This window comes from Elgaria multicarinata, chromosome 3 (assembly GCF_023053635.1).
Source record: "Elgaria multicarinata webbii isolate HBS135686 ecotype San Diego chromosome 3, rElgMul1.1.pri, whole genome shotgun sequence".
Lineage (NCBI taxonomy): Eukaryota > Metazoa > Chordata > Lepidosauria > Squamata > Anguidae > Elgaria > Elgaria multicarinata.
This window is the reverse complement of record NC_086173.1, coordinates 160,049,330-160,069,466: the sequence shown is the minus strand read 5'-3', so window position 1 is coordinate 160,069,466 and position 20,137 is coordinate 160,049,330. Positions and strand designations below refer to the sequence as shown.

At 45.2% G+C, this 20,137-nt stretch overlaps 1 protein-coding gene across 1 annotated transcript in view; it reads right to left on the bottom strand.

Moving 5' to 3' along the window:
* LOC134396123 (uncharacterized) overlaps positions 1-20,137 on the bottom strand; it is a 176,166-nt gene that overhangs the window by 139,096 nt on the left and 16,933 nt on the right. Inside the window, 2 exon segments of the mRNA XM_063122484.1 lie at positions 16,518-16,769; positions 17,382-19,604. Of these exon segments, the coding sequence (XP_062978554.1) occupies positions 16,518-16,769; positions 17,382-19,604 (2,475 nt within the window).

Sequence of the window (20,137 nt, the reverse complement as noted above, 5' to 3'; positions counted from 1 at the left end):
GCGGATATGACCAAATATGTCTGAAGAAGAACATGAGCTCAAAGAAGATGTCCTATACGCCAATCAAGATAGGATGCCCCAATGACAGCCATGTTTCCTAGGTCCCCATGAGTATAACATGTGAGACATTGGGGAGGGGGAGACACCTAACTTCCGATTGGTGAATGGGTGGTCTCAGCACGTGTTCGTGCCAATTGTGATTTGGAGATGGTGGTCTCCTCACTCGTGGACCCCCACCTTAGGGCCAGAACAAGTGTATAAAAGCACAGGTAGCAGAGCTGGAAGGCAGAATTTTTAAAATTATTTTATTTTTTGGAATTTGGTTATTTGCTTTTCAACTTCACCTCGGACATTTGGAGTGATGCAGTTGAGTAATTATGAATTTCTTTATGCCGATAGACTTTGGGACTTAGAATATTTCCCTGGAAGTTATTCTGGGACTTGGACTTATTTTCTGCAGCTGGAACTTGAAATTATTTCCAAGTCTTAGAAGTTCTCTGACTTCTGCTTTTCCTCTTCACATGCCCAGAGGAATTTAGCAATGCTTCAGTATAGCTTTTAGATTCAAATAGTGTGCAAGAGGAAGAACAGGGAGGGTTAACTGCTATGTTTTAGTATAGTAGAAGGTGTTTTAGTTTAGCTTGAAACCACAAGTAACAAACAGAAGCAGATAAGGAGGAGTCATCACAATGCTAGAAGCTTATTAGCTAAGTTTGTAATACCTGCTTTGGCAACAATCTTGTATTTGCATTTCATTCTCTTTTCTTGTAACCAGAGAGAGATTGTATAGTATATAACCACCATGCCAATGGTTTTGCAATTTTTACAATAGATTCTACTTTACAATCACGTCTGCGGTGACGCTTGTCGGCTGGGATTAAATGTTTGTCTGTTTGGATCAGCACTGGTTACCCATTGGGGTGTTTCGGACCCGTTTGGTGTAGGTTCCGAGGTTAAAAAGGACCGAATATACAACCATGACACAGGGTAACTGGAGATAGCGGGGGAGGGGGGAGCCCGGGGGTTCCTCCCAATCCTAAGGTGCTCAGACCCAAAGCTTCCTCTGGATCACAACCAGAGAAGGGCGAAGAGGACAGAGCTGTGACCCACAGCCTTGAGGTTTTTTGGTTTTTTAATATAGATTTTTTGGAGGAAGGGGCCCTTGCAAATTTTATAATCAGTTTCTGGTGCGTCAGGGCCCTGCATATTTAAAACTCATTTTTAAAATTCAGTTTCTGATGTTGGAGAGCTTGCATAGTTTTAGAAATCACCACCTGCATGCAGCGTTACAAGGACCTCATTCAGCAACCAAGGGAATGGAAGCAAAGGGAGGCATATTTTAGGAAAACGATCCTAGTTATTCATACTCACATCCAGGCACCACGTGGGGTGGGGGGTGAGCAGCCCAAGCCGGTGGGGGCCGGTGGGGGACTATGGAGAGGGTCCCCTTTGCTGGCGGATGTGACGCCTCTCCGCCGCTCTTGTGAACTGGACCAGTTCTGATCCTGGGAGTCTTCTGGGTCCCACCCTGGGCGGCTGCAGAGCCGAAGCACTACCCCTGCGGAGGAGGCTGCCTGGCCTTGCGCTTCCCCTGGCTTGCTCCTGCCTGGGTTCCTGTGGAATTGTGGTAGGTGTATTGCATGCTGGGAGTTGTAGTAGAGGCATGGAGGGGAGCTGGGAGGGGGAGGAAGTGGAGGGTGGAGTCTGGCAGATGGGAGCCAGTGTTTGCTGGTGTCTCAGTTTTAGTGTGGGCTGAGAAGAAAGTAGCATTTTCAGAAGCTGTCTTTGGCATCTCAAGATGCTTGCAATGCAACAGTTCCTCGTATCCCCCCTTCCCCAAGGGCTCCTCTCACCCCTGGGCTTGGTCAGTCCCTCTGCTGAGTGTTCCCCAACGTCGTCTCGGTCTCCTGTATCAAATCAACAGCCGCAGGGAGAGGAAGCAACTCACAGAAGAGCCTCCGCTCACAACATCCCTGCAGAGGAGATGGGCAGGGTCCCTGGGGCAGAGTCCTCGCACAGGCGAGAAAGAACAGACCCCCCCCCCTCCTCCTCCAAAATAAAGACCCAGCTTGTTCTGCCAGGATGCTGAAAGTCAGAGGATGGATGTGACATTACGGGCTCTTCTCTCTTTGTAGAAGATAATTTGAGCTGATTTTTGTGTGCTGGAGAATTTCAAAGGGGGAATCAGTTTTGCATCTTTCAGATTATTATTATTATTATTATTATTATTATTTATTATTATTATTATTATTATTATTATTATTATTATTATTATTATTATTGTGCTACTATCTGGAACGACAGTGTTGACCATATGAAGCCCCTCCTGTGTAGCAGCCCAAATCAGGGTCGGAAGAAGGAGGCCGTCCTCACAACGCAGGTGAACACCACGACACAGGGGGAAACTGGAGACAGCGGTGGAAGGGGCAGTCAGGGGGTTCTTCCTACTCCTAAGAAGCTCAGACCCAAAGCTTCCTCTGGATCACAACCAGAAACAGTCGAAAAGGGCAGAGCTGTGCCCCACAGCCTTGAGGTGTTTGGTTTTCTTAAAACATAGATTTATTGGAGGAGGGGGGGTCCTTGTATCTTTTAGAATCAACTTCCGGTGCTTCAGGGCCTTCCATATTTAGTAAAATCTTTTTTAAAATTCAGTTTCTGCTGTTGAAGAGCTAACATAGTTGTAACCATCAATTGATTCAGGAGTTGTTCCTTGCATAACTAAATAAAATCCTTTCCTGGTAAGGTTGGGTCCTTGCCTGTTTTGAGAAATCAATTTGTGGTGCGGTGAAGAGTTCCTTTTCTCACAATTCAATAATTCATCATGCTATAATAATGCCTTGGGTAGGCCAAGCATAAGGTCAGGAAACACATGCAAGCATTGGAGACCCCCAGGTCTCTTTGTGACCCTTCGAGAAACTGACCAGGCCAAGACCCCGCTTAGCTTCATCAAGGTTGCAGCATGATGGAACCCTGGGAACCCCGTGTTCATTGATTCCTGCATTGAGCAGGGGGTTGGACTCGATGGCCTTGTCGGCCCCTTCCAACTCTATGATTCTATGAGAAGATGTTAAACAATTCTTATATATATATATATATATATATATATATATATATATAATACTTCAACATACATCAATACAATAAAAACAATACTACATAATACATAAATTATCAGATAACATTTAATAACATATATTCTAGCTTATTATAATAACATAATCATACTTAACATAAATTACTTTCCTCTGACGCTGGCATCCGACAAGTTAACAAGGCCTCTTGACCCACAGACGGCTGTCAAAATAGGCCAGGAGCCGAAGCTGGAAGGAGGCCTGGTGTTAACCGATGGCATCCTTGGCCAGCTGCCGGGGCCCACAGCTGTGATGATATCTGCCCCACACACACACACACACATCATTGGGACGCCATTTAAAAATACCCACAATGCCCCAGAGTGATGCTATGTCACAGAGACATCTTGGGGAATGCCACCAAAACAGGAAGAGCCCCACTAGCTTAGGGGTGGGAAAATTCAGGCCAGGTAGAGAGAATCTGGCCAACCCAGAGAGCCCATCCCTGGCCCTGTCCACATGGCCGTGCCCCCTTCGCCTAGCACCACCACCCCCTTTTCACCATACGCGATAATTTGGTGGTTTCCTGCCTTTTGTGCAAATGTCATGCTATTCTAAAAAGGTTTCAATGCCTCTCCTAAGGCTTAGTTGCTGCCATTATGAGCCTGAAGCTAAAATATGCTGGAATTTTATTTTTGTATTTTTGTCCCTGACCCGGTTGCCTTGGGCCTGGCCTGTTTTGCTTTGACCCTTCCCCCAGATTGTGTCTCCGCCTCCCCACGGAACACAGTGGGGCTTCTTTCCATGTCAGCATGCATGGGGCTGCGTCTGAATCGTCACACGGATCGTGCACCTCTGCTCCATTCACTTCCATGCAGACAAGTTGAGATTTTACCACTCTTAGGGCGGAATTCTAAGCATGTTTAGACAGGGGAAAGAAGTCCTACAACTCCCAGCATTCCCTATACAACATGGCTGGGGAATGCTGGGATTTGTAGGATTTCCCCACCACCACCACCCGTTTTAAACATGCGTGGGATTGCGCCTTTCCTAGTGCAAAATCAGCTGAGGTCCCAAATCAACCCGGAAACCGAAGGGACATGCGTGACTAAAACCGTTCTATCTCTATGGGCCAATAGTCGCTCGCAGTGTTGGACCGGAAGTTTCGGCTCTTGGCTGTCTATCATAGAGACAAAAAAAGTTAAGAGTGATATATTTTTTTATTAAGTTTCCTTTTTAAAAATATATATATTATTTAATACTTCAACATACATCAATACAATAAAAACAATACTACATAATACATAAATCATTAGCTAACATTTGATAACATATATTCTAGTTTATTCTATTAACATAATCATACTTAACATAAAAGTGCACCCCCCACCACGGGATCTTATTCCTGTTTCCAAAATCTCATTGCTTCTTCTGGAGGTGCTTTCCCACTCCCCTTAGATAATACAAATTCTAGGAACTGTTTTCATATTCCCTCAAAATCATTCGTTTTTATCATTCCTCGTCTAACTTTTATATTACATCTTAGTTTATCATTAATAGTAGTATCCCATATTTCTTTATACCAATCTTCTACATGATAATCCCCTGGAACCTTCCAGTTCCAGTTCATTAACCTTGCTGCTGTTAACAAATTCGTTATCAATTCTTTTGTCTCTTTACTACAATTTAATTCTCCATATAATGATAGCAATGCCACTATAGGTGTCTCTTCAATCTCCATTCCTAAAATTTCTTTTATCTCATTAAACACCATTTTCCATAATTTTTGTACAAATTCACATTCCCACCACATATGTAAATACGTTCCCTTTTTTTTTGACAACTTCTCCAGCAATTTGCTGAATTCAACTTATTTATTTTATTTAATCTCACCGGGGTTAGATACCACCTCCATACAATCTTATAATAATTTTCTTTTATCCTCACAGACATATTTCTCAACACTCTTTGTTTCCATATTCCTTCCCAGCTCTGTTGCCCTATTTGTTCCTTCAAGTCAGTTTCCCAAACCATCTTGCCAGTACTTTCTTTTTCTAACAGTTTCCCCCCTTTTTAAAAGCATTTTAAAACTCAAGCTGATTTCACATAAGTTCTTTCAAAATCTTCTATGGCTAAAGCTTCATAATGCATATACATGCATGGATTACAGACTTTACAAGATTCTTCATAAGGGACAACAAACAGGGGAGACAAAAGGCTAAAATGAGCAAAATCATGACAATAAGACATATTGCAATAAATCTTTCTTTTAACCATCCAAGATTTGGTAACCAACTAGTAAGCCATCTAAACAGGTCATAAGTAGGAGGTTTTCTTGTTTCATGAAAGACTTGTACTGCTTGCTTTATTTTCTTATTTTCATCTTATTTTAAATACATCTTATTTTCTCTAATTTTTCACAGACCTAATAATCTTTGGCTTGTGCTGCTGTTACAAGCTTCTGAAGGGCAGGGAGGTGAGGGTGGTTAAGGGGATTTGCATAGAGTGCTGGGCCATTGTAGGGCCAAGTAAGGCTAAAAAGGCACAAATACAAACAAAACTTCATCTTAAAGGCTTTTGCTTTGGACACTCTCTTTTTCTATAAGATGAGTGCTGATTTCTGTTGTGTTTTCAAAGAGGAACTTCGAACTTCTAAAGCAGGAAACCTGTAAACAGGACCAAAATCATTAAAACTACAGTTACAATATCGTCATGTGATTGTGGGCTTATTGCTTCGGTTTATGAAATTTAACTCTTGTGCCCCGCAAGTGTTGAGCTGTGTACTTCGGCTGCTCCGTGCTGGTTTCTTCTCTGGTGGCTTCCGGTGCGCCAGGAGGCAGATGGCTGTTGTTCTCAGTGTTGCTTGTGTCTCTGGCGGCTTCCGGTGCGCCAGGAGGTAAAGGCCGATGAAATGGTTTTATTCTAGAGCAATGTGTCCATTTATGTGTCCCCAACCGTTTTACTGCAGAATAACTCACAAGTACAATGCGGTAAGGCCCTTCCTACTTTTCCCTCAACTTTTCAGGATTCTACTTCCTGAGCAGGACCTCCTCACCAGGCTGGAATGAATGAAAAGGTCCTTCTAGTGGCAATCTCTGGAAGGGCACGGCGTAGCGATGTAGCTGAAAAAGAAAACTGCAGGGCAATTACATATTCTTGGAATAAATCATTCTCTAATTCCTATTTAATTTTTTTTCTTGCCCCCCCCCCCACTAGAACTTGAGGGGGAAAACCAAACATTAGTTCAAAAGAAAACAATCTAAGACTTTTGACAATGCAATAGGAAGTGCATCCACCCATTTCAAGGAAATTTCTAATTTAATTTTCGCTTTCAGGGTTCTATTTATTCTCTACTTATCTACTAGACTGGGGTATGGAGGTGCCAGTCTTTTTAGGGCTTTTGCCATGTTCTATACTACTTAAGAAGTAAAATAGCTTTCTGGATCTGATTCTATGGTTTTAGGCAGGGAAAAGCTTCTATTTACTATTCTACTGTTACTTTCTACTGTTAGTTTTACCCTACCCTGTGCCTGCTTACCCTACCCTGTACCTGTTTGCATTCTCTTCCCCTCCTTATTGTTTTATTATGATTTTATTAGAATGTAAGCCTATGCGGCAGGGCCTTGCTATTTACTGTTTTACTCTGTACAGCACCATGTACATTGATGGTGCTATATAAATAAATAAATAAATAAATAATAATAATAATAATAATAATAATAATAATAATAATAATAATAATAATTTAACCAGTCAGTCAACAAAAACAAGTAGGTATTCAAAAAAACTTTTATATTTCAGCAAAGTCAATCTGGATTCTTTAAAAAGGATAACAAGTCCATGGTCTTCTTCTCATTGCTGCAGGGGGTTTTCTTGAGGCATTCACTTTTTGGCAAGTAAGACAAGTAGAAACAATTCTCTGGGCTTCTATCTATATTCCTGGACTAGTCATGGTTCTCAATAGTCCTTCAGCCATTGAAGAAGCTGCTGGGTGTCCATCTTGGGTGTGCAGGTCTTTAAGCAAGGTGTTCATGATGATTCTTGGCACTACAAATCGTCCGTCTGGTGTGACAAACCATCTTTCTGGGGTTTTGGAAGCTTTGAGTTCTTGTGCCAACTTCAAGTCTTCTTTCTCATAGTGTGGCTTCAAATGCTGAGAAATTCGGCTAGCTCCAGTCATGGCAGCTTGTTTGTAGACAAATTAGCCAATTCTTTTGGCAACATCAGGGCTTTTAACAAATCAACTGTTAATTCTCTATGGGCTACTGGCTGCCCACTGGCAGTCACAAATCTTCTTTCTTTTCAAAGTGGTCCATGTGATATTTTGAATCTGTAAATATAGTCTTTTGCCTGAAGCAAGTCTCAGGGCTTCTGTGCATGCTACGAGTTCAGCAGCTTGTTGTACAATTGTAGCTGGATCCATCGGTAAACAACTCGAGGTCATCATACAGGTCTGGGTGAGGTTTGGTGCCAAATCGCAAGGCTTCAAGGCAGTCACGTTCTGGTGCGTCCTCCTTCTCTTCAGGCTCAGGCAGTAGTGTAGCTGGATTCAGTGAAGCGATGGCCTTGAAGGTGAGTCTTGAGTCGGTGAGGAGACTGATTTCATATCTGGATTGGCGTGCTGGATTCAGGTGTCGGCTTCTTCTTCTACTTCTTAGGATCTGTGGAACTCCATGAGGTACAAGTACTTCTATTTTGGCTCCCATCACCAGTTTGTCTGCATCAGCCACTAGGAGTGCTGTTGCTGCCACGGCACGTAAGCAGGCTGGCCAACCTTTGGCCACAGAATCTAGAACTTTGGAATAGTAACCCACTGGTCTCCAGGTGGGGCCTGATTTTGGCAAAGCACACCTGAGGCTATTCTTTTTCTCTCATGGACATACAGTCGATAAGGTTTTCTTCTATCAGGTAAGGCCAATGCTGGGGGGGGGGACGACTGTAGAGCGAGCTTGAGTTTTTCAAATGCTTTATCCATTTCTTGAGTCCGTTTCCAGTCTTGGAGCCCACTGCTGGTCAAAGAGTCATATAGGGGCTGAGCTTTTCTACCATAGTCTGGAATCCAAAGTCTGCAAAAGCCAGTCAGGCCAAGGAGAGCTCGCAGAGCCCGTGGGCTAGTAGGGGTAGGAAAGGTTTGGATGGCAGCCACCCTTTCACTACCCAGGCATCTCTTCTCTTGTGATAGGTGGCACCCAAGGAAAGTTACATTCTGTTTGACAATCTGGGCGTTCTTTCTTGACACGTTGTATCCACATGCCCCAAGGTGGTGCAGGAGGGAAAGAGTTGCTTCACGACAGGCTCTCCCAGAGGGTGCTGTCAAAAGAAGGTCATCACAATATTGATGAACTTTGACTCCAGGGTTGTTTTCTTTCCAGGGTAGCAAATCTTGTTGCAGTTGCGCTTGGAAGACACAGGGGGCGCTCGTCAGGCCCTGTGGCATTACACACCAGGTGAATTGGCAGACCTCTTCTGTGAAGGGGTTAGTCCAGGTAAAAGCAAACAACGGCTGTGTGTCTTCGTGCAGAGGCATAGAGAAGAAAGCATCTTTCAGATCTAATACAGAGAACCACCCATGTGACCCTTCTAGATGTGCAAGGAGGGTGTGAGGATTAGGGACCACTGGGTGTGGAGGGATTATTTGGCTGTTGACAATTCTTAAGTCTTGCACCATCTTCCACGGGGGGGGGGGGGGGGGGGCGCTGCCTGGTATGGTAGGCTTGGCCACTGCGATTATGGGTGTGTTGTAGGAGGAGACTGCTTTCTTTAGCTACCCATTCTCTAAGAAACGATCTATAAGCTGCTGCAGTCCCTTTCTGGCTTCTAACTTCAAAGGGTCCTGGCGAACGGAAACAGGGGAACTTCCAGGCTTTAACTGCAGCTGCAGGGGTTTGGCATTCAGGGCTCGGGCTGGCCCTGCGTCATCCCACACACCAGGGTCAACCTCAGAGTTCAGCGCATCTGCATCGCCTTCCCTCACTGGGGACTCACCCTGCAACAAGGCAAGAAGCGCCGTCTGATAATTGCTCCCCTGTTGTTTTGGCAACCTCACCTCAAGTGTTCCATCAGGACCAAAGAAAATCTGGGCTTGTAATTTAGGGAGAATGTCCCTGCCCAGTAAAGCAGCAGGACAGCTTTCAGAGCATGCAAAGGAATGTTGCAATTCAATATTTCCAATTTTCGTCAGCAGAGGGCGCGAGACGTCAAGTTTTTGAATTTTTCCATCCACGCCCACAATAGTTTTAACACCAATTCTTCCACCAGGCAATTTTGACGTAGGGAGGAGGGATAAAGAGGCGCCTGTATTGATCAGGCCTTGAAACACGTGCTCCCCTACTTTTATCTTTACCATGGGGTCAGGTTGGGCATTTGCTGTCCTCAAGAGGGGATATCCCTGCCATCTTCAATCCTCCTCTGCGTAAAAGACGTGCTGAGCTGGGGGGGGGGGGGGTTGCCTGCTGGCTGGGAGCCCTTGCTTGCTGGCTGGGAGCAGGCCCCCTCTTGCTCAGTTTCTATCATCTTATTCATACTGGGAGGTTTCTGTCTTGCCTCTTGCATGCCTCTTAATATGAAGCCATAATAAGCAGCAGCTCTAGCTCTGCTTTCATCTAGAAGATGGTTCCAATCAGGTGCAATAACAGGCAACGCATTCAGAATCTGGGCTTCGGTAGCCCCATCATTCTGCTCTAAAAACGCTTCCCTTGCCCCAGCAAGAATTTGGGCCTTCACTTCCGGTGACAAAGTATTCAAAAGCAGGTAGGCTGATGGGTGTGCGCCAGAGAACACATCAAGCTGGTTAGCCTTAGAGGATCCTCCATGAACGGCGTCTAGTTATATAGATCAGACGTCGTGAAAGGCACATACACGAAAGACGTTCCGTCTCCCTGAACCACCTCTCGCAAAGGCATTTGAAAGGGCTGCTTCTCTGGCTCGAGCCGCAGCGGTGCGCGTTAGAGCGGGGGAAGCTGTGGGCGCAGGAGGGAGGGGGTCAGGAAACTGCATAAGGTTTCCCTCTTCAGGCCTTCTGTAAGGTGGGAGGGGAGACTGGGTTTGCTGAGGAGACAAGACAGGCGGCTGAGAGTGAGGAGAAGGGGAGGGGTTGGGTGAAGGACTTGGGGAGAGAGAGCCCGCAGTTGAGACGGAGGAGAGGGAGAGGAAGGGAGAGGGGGAGGTGAGGTATCTACAAGCTGAGGCAGAAGGGGGGGTCTAGCAGCGGGGGAAGAAAATAAAATCTCTTCTTGCTCACTTGAGCCAGGTGGAAAAACATAATGCACATTTTTCTCTGTTCGCTTTTGCATCAACTTTTCTTAAACAACTTCATTTTGTTCTGCTTTGCACATGTCTGCAAAGCACCAAGCCAAAATAAATAAATAAATAGAGGTGCATTACATAAAAGTGCTTCCAATGACACAGCTGAAATTAACTTTGGATCAAAAGATCCACAAGGGGGCGATCTAATACAAAAATTTGTCCACTCTCGCACATAGATGTATTAATTCTTTCTTATCCAGTTTAGTACCACAGTCACTAGCAATGAAGGCCTTCTAATTTCTTTAAACAGCAGTTCAATGGAGTTTGATATTGCACAGAGTGTGTACTCCCCCCATCGCTGGGGCCAATGAATCACCCTCTCCTCTCTTTTCCCCTGGGAGCCCCTGGGAAGAGTTGCCCCTCCCCTCTTTTCCTCCCGAACTGAGGTCTTTGAGAAAGGATGATTCTGTACTCACCAAGCAGTTGTGCTTCCCCTTTAACTCCTTTAGTCACGTCTGACCTCTTTTTCTGCTGCCTAGGTTTCCGTCTGCCGCGTAGAGTCGATTTATTACTCCTGGCTCGAATTAGTCCCGTCAATCCAGTCGCGGTCCGCTCGGTGAGCGTTTCAACCAGGCAAGAGGCAGGGGGAAAAAATCTCCTGGCGCGCTCTCTCTTAGCAGGCGTCGCCGCTCACCGGCAGGTCCACTTACTGGCGCTGGGCTAAAGATCTGAGTCGCAGGCACCAATTTGTTAGATAAAGGTTCTTTCGCCCAGGGGCGAGATCTAATTAGACTCTACTTTCATAACGACAGAGGGTTCAAAAAGCGCTTTATTGATTTAAATCAAGATCTGAGCTCTAAAAGGCGAGTGGTCAGACCAAGAAAACGAAAGTTAAGTATCTTTATATAGTTAGTGTCTGGGCTTTGCCCAGTGACAGTGTTAGCCAATCAGAACATAAAGTTTAGCATAACAGTTATCTTGCTCTGTATTCTTTTCGTCTTATAACAATCAACACTGTTCCTTTGTTCCACATCAACAACGACCTTCCAGGCCAGAGCTAGGAGTAACAGTTTTTGTTAGATAAAGGGGGGAACAAGCTGACACACCTATGGATAGACGTGACTTCTCGCTTGCTGTGAAATGGCTGCAATTCTACTTCCTTTCTAAAATGGCTTCACTTTGGCTAACATAACTTTCTTTTTCTAACACCCCCATTTCTTTGTATAATCTCTAAAAAATATATTTTCTAATTTCCAATCTGTATCTTCTCTCTTTCTATCCTCCAACCAACTTAAATCTCCTAATCCTATCATACTTTCGACCACATGTCTCAACCTATTAGCTACGTAATATAATTTTAAGTTTGGGAGCCCTAGCCCTCCTTTTTTTGCATTACATACCAACTTTTTAAATTTAATCTCACTTTCCTATCACCATTACAAAAATTCTTTAATATTCTTTGCCAACTTTTTAATTTTCTCTGATATTCTTATTGGTAACATTCTAAATAAAACATTTACCTTTGGTAAAATCCTCATTTTTATTAGGGCTATTCTTCCAAACCAAGATAAATTTATCCGTTTATATTTTTCTAGTTTACTCATAACTTCTTTTTTCAAATTATCAAAATTTTCCTTTTATAAATCTTCTAAATTCTTTGTAAGTTTGATTCCCAAATATTTTATTATTTCTTTAACTTTCATATTCTTCTCTTTACTCTCCCAATCTCTTTCCTCCTTTTTACTATAATTAAATAACATCATCTCTGATTTTGTCCAATTTATTTTTAATCCCGTCACTTCCTCAAACTCCCTCAGATGATGTTTTATTCTATCCATTTTCTCCAATGGATTCTTAATTGTCCATACTGTATCATCTGCAAACATATTTATTTTTATTTTTTCAGTACATCCTACTCCCTCAATATCATCATCATCTCTTATCACGTTCGCCAATAGTTCTATAACCGATACAAATAAGAGCGGTGAGAGCGGGCATCCTTGTCTTGTTCCTCGGGCAAGTTGTAACTCCATCGTTTACTACTACTGAAGCTAAATTTTGTGAATATAATTGTTCAATTAAATCTTTCTCCAAATCCCAGCTTTTCTATTATCATCTTTAGTGCTAGCCAACTCACACAATTGAACGCTTTAAATATGTCTAAAGCTATTATTCCTGCTTTTATCTTTCTCTTTTTTTATCTCCTGTGTTATATTTAGATCAGTTTCTCGAAAGGTGACTACCTGGGAACCCCATGTACATTGATTCCTGCATTGAGCAGGGGATTGGACTCGATTGTCTTGTAGGCCCCTTCCAACTCTATGATTTTATGAGATGTTACCCAATAAAGGAATTCTGTTTTGCCTGGCTTTCTGCACAGAGAAGGTGGTTCTTTGCATCTCTGGAATTCCCTCTTCTCAGTTGCCAGCTAAAAGCATCCCCTTAAGGACTGGACACGACTGAGGGAGGCCCAGGTGTTGTAAGAACACAGAACTTTTAAGACGGCCGAAAGATCTGATCCTGGGCTGTCAGACATGGATTATCGCTGACTCCCAATGGCCAGTCATTGAGTCAAATCACTATGAGTGGGGGATAAAAAGCAGGAAATAACTTTTAAGAATCAAATGGGACTGACACAGCCCTGTGTGGTTTTCACAGCTTGCACTCAGCACAGCGTTACAAGGACCTCATTCAGCAACCAAGGGAATGGAAGCAAACCGAGGCATATTTTAGGAAAGCAATCCTAGATATTCATACTCACATCCAGGCACCACGTGGGGTGGGGGATGAGCAGCCCAAGCCAGTGGGGGCCGGTGGGGGACTACGGAGATTGTCCCCTTTGCTGGCAGATGTGAAGCCTCTCCGCCGCTCTTGTGAACTGGACCAGTTCTGATCCTGGGAGTCTTCTGGGTCCCAACCCTGGTGGCTCCAGAGCGAAGCGCTTCCCTGCAGAGGATGCTGCCTGGCCTTGCGCTTCCCCTGCCTTTCTCCCAGGGACGGTGCTAGACTATTTTGCGTCCTAGGCAAGGTGAGCTACTTTCACCACCACCCAATTTTTTTTTTTTTACGAACTTGCTTGCGACAGCGAGCAAACTGAGACCCCTGCCCCTCCCTCGTGTCACCCCCATGCTGACGAGCATGAGGGCGACACGAGGCAACGGCCGGGCCACCGCCTTCGCTCACTGGCGCTCTGGGAGAGCGGCTTCCGGGCGTGCCGTTCCAAAGCCAACCAGCCGAAAGCCACTCCTGGCTTCGAAGCCAGGACACTGGGGTTCGGTGGGCGGCTTTGGAATGGCGGCCCCGGAAGTTGCCCTCTCAGAGCCGCTGTGGGGGAGTGGCTTCTGGGCGTGCCATTCAGCGCCCCCCTTACTTTGGCACTCTAGGCCACCGCCTGAGCTGCCTCTATGGCAGCGCCGGCCCTGCTTGCTCCTGCCTAAGGTCCTGTGGAATTGTGGTAGGTGAATTGCAGGCTGGGAGTTGTAGTAGAGGCAGAGAGGGGAGCTGGGAGGGAGAGGAAGAGGACGGTGGAGTCGGGAAGATTGGAGCCAGTGTTGGTTGGAGTCTCAGTTTTAGTGTAGGCTGAGAATAAAGTAGCATTTCAGAAGCTGTCTCTGGCATCTCAAGATGCTTGCAATGCAACAGTTCCTCGCATCCCCCCTTCCCCAAGGGCCCTTCCTCATCCCAGGTTTCGGTCGCTCCCTCTGCTGAGTTTCCCCGACGTCGACTCCATCTTCCCTATCAGCTCAAGCAGCTGCAGGGAGAGGAAGCAACTCACAGAAGAGCCTCTGATCACAACACCCCTGCAGAGGAGGTGGGCACGGTCCCTAGGGCGGAGTTCTCCCCCTTGGAAGAAAGACCAGACACCCCACCTCCTCCCTCAAAATAAAGACCCAGCTTGTTCTGCCAGGAAGCTGAATGTCAGAGGACAGATGTGGCCTTACGGGCTCTTCTCCCTTTGCACAAGATTAACCGAATATTTCAGTATTTCTTCTTCTTCTTCTTCTTATTATTATTATTGGGCTACTACTGGAACGACAGTGTTGAGCTACGAAATGGAGATGGCCCTGGGAATTAAAGGTAAGAAATCTACAAAAGAAGATGCTGAAATGTTCAGCATCTGGAGGAAAGGAAGGCACTTTGGGACTGGACCACTGAAAAGTTGCAAGGAAGAAATCCGTGTTTTGTTTGGACTTCGAAGGACTCATTGGTGCGTTCATTTGTATTGGATATCTGTGACGCGTTTGCATAATGTAATGCCTATTAAAAGCATATTTGTTCAAGTTCTCTCTTTGCAGGTTTTAGACTGATGAAGCCCAAGAGGACTCACACGAGGAGAACTCAGCATATACGGATGGCAACGAAAGGCAACAAAACCCATCTTTTTCATGTTGAGATTCCTGGGGAGTAGAGGCTGGTGGCTCTGGTTCCGGTGGGCCTCTGAATCCATTCCAGGCTTCAGTCCGATATAAAATGAACTAGCGTAAAATTGCAATATAAAAGCTGAAAACTACAACCAAAAAGAAAAAGAGAGGAAAAAAAGCCTAGCAGCAATAGAGGGATTTAAAATACAGTAAGAGATTTAAGACAACAGAAGTTACATGCATTATCATAGGAATAGTCACAATATGAATCTTTATGTATTTATTTGCCATATTGGTCTAAAACAAATTCCAGAGTGGTGCACATAGGAATAAAACAGTAAAAAGAAAGAAGATACAAAACAGTAAATTGAATTTTGTTGAATTTAAAACAAACGAACAATATCAACAGTGGCTGGTCAGTTGATGAAGGCTTCCTGTAAAAGAGTCCTTTTCAGAGGAGGCAGAAGCAGCCTAGTGTTGCCACCTGCCTAACCACAAGGGGCAGGGAGTTCCAAAGGGAAGGGAAGGGCCACCACACTGAAGGCTCTTCTCCCGCTGGACTCCAATCGGGACAAAGGTCCACGTGGAGCCACCGGGAGCCGGCCCTCCAATGACCTCAGTCCCTGGGGCAGGGTGAGAGGAGAGAAGGCGCTTTCTCATGGATCCCGATCCCAAACTGTTTAGGGCTTTGTACGCTACCCTCTTAAACCAGGCCCTGTACCCGATACGGAGCCAGTACAGTCCCTTCAGCACAGGAGTCACATGCCGAAAAGGAGCAGCCCCAGACAGCTGCTGCGTTCTGCACTGGCTCCAGCGTCCGGAGCACCCTTAAGGGCAGCCCCAGATGGAGTGCATTGCAGTCATCCAGCCTTGAGGTTCGTAGCGCCTGCACCTCTGTGGCCATGCCATCCCTGTCCCGGACAGGATGCTTTAGTCAGCTCTTTATCGTTCAATGTGGGCGGTGTGGACGAAACCGAGTCCACTTCTGCTCAAACCTGGAAACCAATTGATCATTTTCCTAATCATGCAGGAGCATCAGAGAAGGCTTCTGGCTCAGCACATTCACATATTTCTTGCGGTGATCAGCAGGGTGGGTTTGTTACCCTTCCAGGCATAATTCGCACAACGTTCTCAGGAACTTGCAAGATGGGGCCAAGAGACGAGGCCTTTGGGGCTACTGATTCCACCACTTGTAACAAAACAGAGCAGCTTCGCTTGCACAGACTGCACGCGCCTGTCCAGGAGAAAAGACACCTCTGCGGTGTAGCTCCACCACTCTCCTCCTGATCGCCCTCCAAGGTCTTTGGGAATCTGCAAATGACCACAGCGCAGGACACTATACGACACACAGAAGGCCATAATAACTCCTCTGCCCGGCCCTTAACAGCTCTCATTTCCCAACACACTGGTGGCTCAGTGAAGCTGAGAAGCCCTCGACAGATCTGTTACGCTGAACGCGGCATGGATATTTGTTTTTAATTCAAGGTCTTTCCTCCTGGGCTTGCTTCTTTTAAAAGAAATGGCTGTCCTCCATTTGAAGATCTTCCTTCTTTCCGGAAACTGCTGGGATTGAAAAAATACTTCCTGTGTCTGTTCCTTGATGTGATTTTAGGTACTTATAATGTTGGAAGTTCTTCCAGTACGCTAAGAAATGCATTTAAAGGATTTCTCCCTATAGTGGATTCTTTGATGCTGTTTAAAGTTTCTACGGTGAATGAAGCTCTTCTTGCACTCTAAGCATTTATAAAGCTTCTCACCAGTGTGAATACTTCGATGTCTTCTAAAGGTTGTACGGTCATTGAAGCTCTTTCAGCATTCTAAACATTTATGGGCTTCTCGCCTGTGTGGATCCTGTGATGGGTGTTAAGGGTTGAGCTGTACCCGAAACTCTTCCCACACTCTAAGCATTTATAAGGCTTCTCCCCGTCATGGATCATGTGATGTCTTTTAAGGCTGTTTCTATAACTGAAACTCTTCCCACACTCTAGGCATTTATAAGGCTTCTCTCCAGTGTGGATCCTGCGATGAGTGTTAAGGGCTGAACTCTGACTGAAACTCTTCCCACACTCTAGGCATTTATGGGGCTTCTCCCCTGTGTTAGGGTAGGTTGACCGTATGAAAAGGAGGACAGGGCTCCTGTATCTTTAACAGTAATATAGAAAAGGGAATTTCAGCAGGTATCAATTGAAGAGGGTGAAATTCCCTCTTCATCACAACAGTTAAAGCTACACTAGCTATAGCAGAATGGCCAGATACAAAAGAGGGCAGGGCTTCTGCAGCTTTAACTGTTGTGATGAAGAGGGAATTTCACCTCCTTCAATGGACACCTGCTGAAATTCCCTTTTCGACATTACTGTTAAAGATACAGGAGCCCTGTCCTCCTTTTCATAGGGTCACCCTAGTTAGGGTGACCCTATGAAAAGGAGGACAGGGCTCCTGTATATTTAACAGTTGCATTGAAAAGGGAATTTCAGCAGGTGTCATTTGTATGCATGAAGCACCTGCTGACATTCCCTCTTCATCACAACTGTTAAAGCTGCAGGAGCTATACTAGAATGACCAGATTTAAAAGAGGGCAGGGCACCTGCAACTTCAACTGGTGTGATAAAGAGGAAACTCCCCCAGGTTCTCCATATATTCAAATGACACCTGCAGAAATTCCCATTTCTATACAACTGTTAAAGATACAGGAGCCCTGTCCTACTTTTTATATGGTCACCCTACCCTGTGTGGATCCTGTGATGAGTGTTAAGGTCTGAACTCTGACTGAAACTCTTCCCACACTATAAGCATTTATAGGGCTTCTCTCATGTGTGGATCGTGTGATGACTTTTAAGGCTATTTCTAGAATTAAAACTCTTCCCACATTCTAAGCATTTATAGGGCTTCTCTCCTGTGTGGATCCTGTGATGGGCATCAAGATTTGAGCTCCGACGAAAACTCTTCCCACACTCTGAGCATTTATAAGGCTTCTCCCCTGTGTGGATCCTGTGATGGGTGTTAAGGTCTGAACTCTGACTGAAACTCTTCCCACACTCTGAGCATTTATAAGGCTTCTCCCCGGTGTGGATTCTGTGATGTCTTTTAAGGCTGTTTCTATAACTGAAACTCTTCCCACACTCTAAGCACTTATAAGGCTTCTCTCCTGTGTGGATCCTGTGATGGGTGTCAAGGCCTGAACTCTGACTGAAACTCTTCCCACACTCTGAGCATTTATAAGGCTTCTCTCCTGTGTGGATCCTGTGATGGGTGTCAAGGCTTGAACTCTTACTGAAACTCTTCCCACACTCTGAGCATTTATAAGGCTTCTCCCCTGTGTGGATCCTGTGATGGGTGTCAAGGCTTGAGAAGTAAATGAAACTCTTCCCACACTCTGAGCATTTATAAGGCTTCTCGCCTGTGTGGATCCTGTGATGGGCGTTAAGGTTTGAACTCTCACTGAAACTCTTTCCACACTCTGAGCATTTATAGGGCTTCTCCCCTGTGTGGATCCTGTAATGAGTGTTAAGTTCTGAACTCTGACTGAAACTCTTCCCACACTCTAAGCATTTATAGGGCTTCTCACCGGTGTGGATCCTGTGATGGGCCTCAAGGCCTGAACTCTGACTGAAACTCTTCCCACACTCTGAGCATTTATAAGGCTTCTCCCCTGTGTGGATCTTTTGATGGTTGTCAAGGTTTGAGCTGTACCTGAAACTCTTCCCACACTCTAAGCATTTATAGGGCTTCTCACCAGTGTGGATCCTGTGATGGGTCTCAAGGCCTGAACTCTGACTGAAACTCTTCCCACACTCTGAGCATTTATAAGGCTTCTCGCCTGTGTGAATCCTGTGATGGGTCTCAAGGCCTGAACTCTGACTGAAACTCTTCCCACACTCTAAGCATTTATAGGGCTTCTCACCAGTGTGGATCCTGTGATGTCTTTTAAGGCTATTTCTATAACTGAAACTCTTCCCACACTCTAAGCATTTATAAGGCTTCTCGCCTGTGTGGATCCTGTGATGGGCGTTAAGGTCCGAACTCTGACAGAAACTCTTCCCACACTCTGAGCATTTATAAGGCTTCTCCCCTGTGTGGATCTTTTGATGGTTGTCAAGGTTTAAGCTGTACCTGAAACTCTTCCCACACTCTAAGCATTTATAGGGCTTCTCACCAGTGTGGATCCTGTGATGGGCCTCAAGGCCTGAACTCTGACTGAAACTCTTCCCACACTCTGAGCATTTATAAGGCTTCTCCCCTGTGTGGATCTTTTGATGGTTGTCAAGGTTTGAGCTGTACCTGAAACTCTTCCCACACTCTAAGCATTTATAGGGCTTCTCACCAGTGTGGATCCTGTGATGGGTCTCAAGGCCTGAACTCTGACTGAAACTCTTCCCACACTCTGAGCATTTATAAGGCTTCTCGCCTGTGTGGATCCTGTGATGGGTCTCAAGGCCTGAACTCTGACTGAAACTCTTCCCACACTCTAAGCATTTATAGGGCTTCTCACCAGTGTGGATCCTGTGATGTCTTTTAAGGTTATTTCTATAATTGAAACTCTTCCCACACTCTAAGCATTTATAAGGCTTCTCGCCTGTGTGGATCCTGTGATGGGCGTTAAGGTCCGAACTCCGACAGAAACTCTTCCCACACTCTGAGCATTTATAAGGCTTCTCCCCTGTGTGGATCTTTTGATGGTTGTCAAGGTTTAAGCTGTACATGAAACTCTTCCCACACTCTAAGCATTTATAGGGCTTCTCACCAGTGTGGATCCTGTGATGGGTCTCAAGGCCTGAACTCTGACTGAAACTCTTCCCACACTCTGAGCATTTATAAGGCTTCTCGCCTGTGTGGATCCTGTGATGGGTCTCAAGGCCTGAATTCTGACTGAAACTCTTCCCACACTCTAAGCATTTATAGGGCTTCTCACCAGTGTGGATCCTGTGATGTCTTTTAAGGCAATTTCTAAAATTGAAACTCTTCCCACACTCTAAACATTGATAAGGCTTCTCTTCTGTGTGGATCCTGTGATGGGCATCAAGTCTTGAGCTCCGACTAAAACTCTTCCCGTACTCTAAGCATTCATAGGGCTTCATGCCTTTGTGAATTCTTTCATGCAGCCTCCCATCAGCTGAAAGAAGAAACCCAAGAGATGGTTATTTCAATTATCAGAGGAGCCGGTGATAATCAAGAGAACTGAAAACTAGTGTGGCCCACAAATTCATTTTTTTTAATTTTTACAGGTGGCCTTTTAGGACATAGTGGCCATGTCTGCACATCATGCAGCAACTCTGGGTAACCCTGAGCATTCTGGTGTGTTGTAGCCTCATTGCGGAAGGAGCAAGAACAAAGCCCTGGTGATGAGTGTGGCTAGTGGGAGGAGGGGAGAGATCCAAGCTGGGAACAGGGAGGCCGTTGGGAGAAGGCAGAAAGAGAGAGAGAGAGACGTTCCTTCTGACCCTTCGCTTGAATAAACTCATC